This window comes from Pygoscelis adeliae, unplaced genomic scaffold (genome assembly GCF_000699105.1).
Source record: "Pygoscelis adeliae isolate BGI_AS28 unplaced genomic scaffold, ASM69910v1 Scaffold664, whole genome shotgun sequence".
NCBI lineage: Eukaryota > Metazoa > Chordata > Aves > Sphenisciformes > Spheniscidae > Pygoscelis > Pygoscelis adeliae.
In genome coordinates, this window is record NW_008824762.1 from 281,826 (window position 1) to 289,054 (window position 7,229).

Below are 7,229 nucleotides of genomic sequence, written 5' to 3' on the forward strand. Positions count from 1 at the left end.
CACTCTTTCTGATTAAGAAACACAGAATGAAAAGTGACTTACTGTGATTTTTATATTTAACAAAGATCTGCAAATCACATTCTTCATTGCTGAGGCACATGTGGAGGTTTTGGTATTCTGAACTCTACACTGATGGCATAGAGATAATGGACTTTTACTATGCTATTTTTTTTATATTAAAATACTGTAAATGCCAGAGCAGATTCAGCTGTGTGAATGGTGGAGTCTTGAGCTGTCTACTCCAGCTGAAGAGCAGGTCTTCATGCATTTAAAGTAAAAAACGCCAAAGACTTTCATAAGTCAGAAACAACATAGAAAAAATATGCTTCTAAAAGGCAGCTTAAACAGTGCAAGTCCCTGTCTCACTGTTGTGCTGGACCTGATGTTTCCAAACAAGGAGGAACTGGCCAGGGATGTGGCCGGGACAGCCTTGGCTGTAGCAACTATGAGATGGTGGAGTTCAGGATCCTGAGAGGAAGGAAAAAAAGCAGAAAGCATGACTGCAACCCCAGACTTCAGAAGAACAACCTTTGACCTGGTCATGGACCTGCTTGGAAGAATCCCATGGGATACAGCCCTGGTGAGAAGAGGTGTCCAGGAGAGCTGGTTCAAGGATCACCACCTCCAAGACCAAGAATGGTCCATCCCAGTGAGCAGAAAATCTAGCAAAGGTGGCAGGAGGCCCATAGAGGTTGTGGAGTCTTCGTCCTTGGATATATTCAAAACCCAAATGAATACAGCCCTGAGAAACTTGCTGTAATAGACTCTGATTTGAGGAGGGGTTTGAACTAGATGATTTCCAGAGGGGCCTTCCACCCTCAGCAATGCTTCCAACCTTAGTGATTCACACTGTAATGTCATCAGTTTTATCTAAAAGGAGGAGGATGTTCTGTTAAGGTCTCATATGAAACACAGTATTGCTTTTCCTTGGCTTCAGAGTTTATTATGTTCCCACTTGTGGTTTAATCCAGCAGGCAGCTAAACACCACACAGCTGTTTGCTCACTCACCCCCCGCTTAGTGGGATGGGGGAGAGAATCAGGGAAAAAAAAAAGTAAAATTCATGGGTTGAGATAAAGACAGTTTAATAGGACAGAAAAGGAAGGCAAAATAGTAATAATGACAAAAGAATATACAAAGCAAGTGATGCATAATGCAATTGCTCACCACCCGCCGACCGATGTCCAACCAGTTCCCGAGTAACAGTCACCACCCACTGGCCAACTCCCCCCAGTTTATGTACTGGGCATGATGTCACATGGTATGGAATATCCCTTTGGCCAGTTTGGGTCAGCTGTCCTGGCTGTGCCCCCTCCCAGCTTCTCGCTGGCAGGGCATGAGAAGCTGAAAAGTCCTTGACTAGGGTAAGCACTACTTAGCAACAACTAAAACATCGGTGTGTTATCAACATTATTCTCAGACTAAATCCAAAACACAGCACTACCAGCTACGAGGAAGAAAATTAACTCTATCCCAGCCGAAACCAGGACACCACTGGAGATGGTTCTGCTGTCACATGCCATCTGCTCCGCTGTAACAAAGCCTCCTCTCCTTGTATCCTGATTTTATTTCTCAGGCAAAACATAATTCTTAATGCCTATGTCTGTTGGCCTTCATTCTGAAACTGATCTCCAGCATTTGTTCTGGTTTCCTCTCAGTGCTTAAATTCTGGTAACAATTGCCCAAAAGTGGAACTTTAATAGCATTTAGTGTCAGATCTTACATAATCTTTTAGGCATGAATGACGTCTTATGTAATTTTTAAGGTAGAAATTAAATTTCATGCTTTTTTCATACATAGTTAATAGTCTTTCATGATTCTGTTTGACTAATACCATGCACCAAATACCAGCTGGAGATTTTTCTCTAGTACAGGAGGACTGATGTTCAACAGATGTGATTTTTTTTATTATTTTAACTGATTTCACTGGTGCCACCTGAGGACTGGGGTAGAAAATATCTCACGAAACTTCCAGTATCTGAAAGTTAAATCATCTTGAGTCTAAAATAATGATTAATCCCTTCTTCTCGTCTGTGGAAAGAAATAGGCAAATCACACTATCCATCTTTGACAGCCATCTTAGGGTATAAAGTACCTGTTGGTTCTTCTCCTCTGTCTGACTAAATAAAAAGAGCCTAAATTACTCGTTTTGATTTATATGACTAACTCTGAGATACTGAAAAATAAAGGAGATTAACCTACCCATGATGTACAAAATTATGAGCAACCTTGATCTAACTTTGAATTTGGCCCTGCTTTCAGCTTAGGCTCCAAAGGCTTGAGATTAGGCTAAATAACCTCCAGATTTCCCTTCCAGCCTAACGTTTTCTATGATGCTATCTGTATTTATGTGTAAAACAACAATTTTTATCCCCATTCCAGTCCCGCAGATGTAATAAATGAGATGAAGCATTGCCATGACTATTTGTTTCTTGGCAACATCACTATAGGCACCCAATATCCAAGCAAGGGGCCTCTTGTAAATAGGTCTGTCCTGGTTTCGACTGGGGTAGAGTTAATTTTCCTTATAGTAGCTGGTACAGTGCTGTGTTTTGGATTTAGTGTGAGAATAATGTGATAACATGCTGATGTTTTAGTTGTTGCTAAGCAGTGCTTATACTAAGTCAAGGACTTTTCAGCTTCCCATGCCCTGCCAGCGAGGAGGTGCACAAGAAGCTGGGAGGGGGCACAGCAGGACAGCTGACCCAAACTGCCCAAAGGGATATTCCATACCATGTGACATCATGCTTAGTACATAAACTGGGGGCAGTTGGCCAGGGGGCAGTGATTGCTGCTCGGGGACTGACTGTTCATTGGTCAGCAGGTGGTGAGCGGTTGCATCACTTGTTTTTCCTGGGTTTTGTTTCTCTCTCTTTTTTTGTTGTTTTAATTTTCATTACATTATTAATAATAATAATAATAATTTTATTTCAATCATTAAACTGTTCTTATCACAACCCACAAGTTTTCTTACTTTTGCCCTTCTGATTCTCTCCCCCATTCCACCGGGGGCGGGGAGGGTGAGCGAGCAGCTGCGTGGTGCTTGGTTGCCGACTGGGGTTAAACCACGACAAGGTCTCAACCTGAGTGTCCAAATCTGTCATTGCAATTACCATTCACGTTGATAATGGGTGTACTGGAGGTGTTCAGTTGGCCCCAGAAGTCCCTTTTGTGCCTGTAGCTCAGTCAATGAACTGCAGATATGGGGAGCCCTGACTTTTCAGTATGGATGTGTTTGATGAGAAATCCTTCCACCCTTAAAACTAGCAGTGGAATTGCATCTTTTCAAACATGAAAGCCTCTTTGAGTCTGATGCCTTCTGCACGTCTTTGGGGCTGGTATCAGTGATGTAGAGATTAAGGAAAAAGTGTCCCCTTTAAGAACCTAAATAGCCCAAAGCCACCATCATTACAAAATCAGAACCTCCTGATACACAAATATGAAATTGTTGCTTGTTTCAATAAAAAACATCTTCTTGGGCAATGATACATCAAAACGCGGCTGAGTCAGCTACTGAAGCAAGGATGTTCAATTACAATAAACCTTGCAACACCGAATTTCTCAGTTAGGCTTCCACCGCTTGCATTGGAAAGATCAGTTTGGCAAAGCGGTATAATATATAGCAGAGACAGTCATCTGTAACTCCCACATACATCATCTATATGATAGCCTGAAGGCTTGTAAAGGAGCGAAACACAGAGAGGAATCTCGTCAAAGGAGAGGGTGAACTGAAAGGAAAAAGAAAAGTGAAGGTGCAGAAAGCTGGATTCAGCTAGCAGTAGAAAACACAGCATTTTCTGAAACATGCAGGACTACAATAGGTACACTGCCATAACTCCACTGACTTCAGGGAGGGCTTGACCTCTCAGATTTGGATCTGAATTTGAAACTGCCAGCATGTAGACTGTTTGGCCCAGTGTCTCGATGGTAGTCATTTATAGATAGGGTACAAGAGAGCTCCAACATCAAGGAGCCTTTAATATAGGAATTCATTTCTGACCCCTCTCTGTTTTGAATCCAATTTGACCACTGCATTTCTGCAATGGAGAGAAAAATATCCCTTCCAAGCAGCTGTCCCAAGCAGAGACTGCTTCTCTTTATGGGATTGATTTTTACTTGTATATCCACATCTACAAATGTCGGTCAGGTCTAAATCTGTCTAGCCTTCCTTTCCTTTCCTTTTGCTTCTTTCTGATATGGTTTCTTAGGTATCAAAAAAAAAAAAAAGAAAAAGAAGGAAAAAAAAAAGCTCTGACTGAGAAAAGCTCCCAATGGGCTATTTAGTTCAAATGTCTTCTCTGATTCTTCTACCGATAAACTGAGACAACACATTCAGATGTTAGTGTGAGCCTTTCTGTTTCCTTTTAAATATACCCTTAACAGACTTTGTTCCTGAAGATGTAGAAGAAAATTGTCCTGCAAGCTCATTTTATCTTTCAGAGAGCTTTCTGGTTCGATTCTCCAGTCCCCCAAATCACATCTTTTGGAAACAGATTACAATTTGTGAGGGTAAGAGGGTGCTTCTGTCTAAGCCACAGAGAAAATGAATATAGTTGATACAAAAAATAAGTCCTGTTTTGTTTAACCAACTGCAGATCCTTTTGGGAAGACAGACGAAAGAGAGCCTCTCACCAATGCAGTCAGGAGCGATTCAGCTGTGATTGGAGGTAACTTCATTTTTAAAGATTACAACTGAAAAATAATTCTGTCAAGGCAAGCATCTAGGGTACTTTAAATCTGGGCCCCATAAAATCCAGTTCAAGTTTTTTGTAGTCTAATGCAGGTCTAGTATTTGCTGTATTTATTAGCACATATCTGTATCAAGCTACCTAGATAGGCACCTGATTTGTGGATGAAGCCAATAGTGGCGGCATGTGATGTTAGATATCACCCAAAAAAAGGCATTATCGTTCATCAAGAACCCGAGTCTTCTAAAATATAACTAAAGTCTGTCTATCTGCCTGCTTGAGCAGGGGAGTTGGACAAGATGACCTCCAGAGGTCCCTTCCAACCTCAACCATTCTCTGATTCCATGTGATTTTGTGATCTAAGACCCGGCTAACTACCACTCTGATGAGAGCCTCAGCACAGTATTCACATATCCTTGAGCTCTTTCTTTGCAAGCTGGTGGGGGTGTGGAACTCGCTAGGTCATATGGAAACATTTATATACTAGGGAAAGTTGTCCTTATAGCTTCATGTATGGTTTTCATTTTCCTTTAACAACCTGGAAGGCAATTTATCTTTGTTTATTTTATAGGATGCCCTGTAGGGAGCTGCCTTTGATAATATCTAGAAGCTATAAACCAAAGAGTACAAGGCTCATATGCAAGGTTTCCAGAGATAATACAGAAGGAAATACAACAGAGCAGGAATTTGTATGAGCATACAGATGTAGTTTTTTAAAAACAAACGCACTGACTCAACTTTATTTCCAGTGAAAGTAGAATTTGACTGAAAATAGAAGGTCAATTACATCAGTGTGTGCTGCTTTAAGTCTTACTTAAGGTGACAAAATAGAAATAAAAACTACTAGGGAGAGTATGATAGAGGCAGATGATTGTGTACAGACTGAAATGAACTGATCTAACATATCCGCTAGCTGTTGTGCATTGGTAATGTATTTTTGAGGTAATTGGGGGTTTTGTTTTGGTTTTTACTCTTTCTATCCTTCCGTTTTTACCCCTCTTCAGGTGTAATAGCAGTTGTGATATTCATCATCTTTTGCATCATTGCCATCATGAGCAGATTCCTTTATCAGCACAAACAAGCACATCGAAGTAGCCAGACAAAGGAGAAGGAATACCCAGAAAACCTCGAGAGCTCCTTTAAAGCTGACATTGACTTGCAGAACACAGTGAGCGAGTGCAAACGGGAATATTTCATCTGATGGACCATGCAATTTCTTCTTACTCTTACTCCCCTAACCTTCCTTCCTTTGTTCCTTTCTTCCTTCCTTTTTGCTTTTTGTAATTTTTTTTTAAACATTCATTTTTTGCTAACTTCTTTTTCATTTGGAAAAGACCGCCCTGCACAGGAAACACTGACAACAATCACAGTGCCTCATGCTCTGCACAAGAACCTGGCAGTCACAGTTTACTGCTGCAGCTCAAGAGACCTGTTATCCCACCCTACACAAAATACGATCCACATGCACACCTGGTTTCTGCTGTGGGTTCCTGGATGTTTCAAAGTCCCTTATTTGTGTTTTTCTTTGGAGCCATTTAATTAATCACTGTTACACTAGAGCTGGTCTATGTAAAGTAGAGGTAAAGTAGCTGAATATGTAGCTCTACAGATACTGGGACAGGATAGAGGGAAAGAATGAGACCAAAACGCCTGATTTATTTTACAGGCTCATTTACAACAATCATAAAGAACTGGCCAAATTCTCAAGTGATATGAATTGATACATATCTATTGATATCAGTGGTGTTACCTTAACTTATACCAGTTAAGAAGCTGGTATGAGGTAAGGAAAAATAAAACTGTCCTCATTAAGCTCCTTCCCCCAACCTCCTGTCCTTTTACTGTAACTTTTAGGCTTACCAGTACTTTTCCAACAATATATGTATCAACAATAAAAGTCATTCCCATGCACCTCTTTCACCTCCATCTCATAAGGCTGGCTATGTAGACCCAACATACTCTAGCATAACTCTAGCTGAAGCATGGAAAATAGTAGCTTGAATCTCCAAAGGTTTTAGGAAGCTGCTAGGACTTAGGTGCTCTATATTTGTCTGAAATGTTAGAAATGCAGCATATACCTGTTCATGCCATATGGAGGATTATCACGCACTGAGGTTAAACACTATTGCCGCTGTGGCAAAGTAAAAGTACATAGACAAGAAAAAACAAAAATAGTTTAATCTTAAACATGAGTCACACCTTCTGCCAGTTCTTCTAAAAAGAAAAAAAATCCAACTACTCAAAAAAAACCCCAAAACTGCATGAAAGATTGATTGGTATTTCCTGTTTGTAGAAATTGGAATATCTTCTCTAAAGCTAAATAGAAAGAGGTCTAATGTCACATCTAAAAAGGTTAATATTTAATCAACCCTGTTTACAAGGAAGAACATTAGGGAAACAAGTTTAAAAAAATCCCAAATACTCTACTTCAAATTAATCTTCTCTCCTGTTTTTCTAAAGTCTTTTGTCCTTTCCTGACTGGGAACAATACCGAAGATTTGAATCCTGCCTATTTTACTTGTGCTGCATGGTTTCAGTGTGA

General features: G+C 40.4%; 1 protein-coding gene across 1 annotated transcript in view; it reads left to right on the forward strand.

The window, feature by feature from the left end:
- The window catches only part of CNTNAP5 (contactin associated protein-like 5), a gene marked incomplete at its 5' end in the record, with an annotated part of 228,899 nt that extends 223,011 nt beyond the window's left edge, over nucleotides 1-5,888 (forward strand). Inside the window, 2 exons of the mRNA XM_009323543.1 lie at nucleotides 4,595-4,666; nucleotides 5,692-5,888. Coding sequence (XP_009321818.1) covers nucleotides 4,595-4,666; nucleotides 5,692-5,888 — 269 coding nt within the window. The remainder of the gene's footprint in view (nucleotides 1-4,594; nucleotides 4,667-5,691) is intronic.
- Between the last annotated feature and the right edge of the window lie 1,341 nt (nucleotides 5,889-7,229).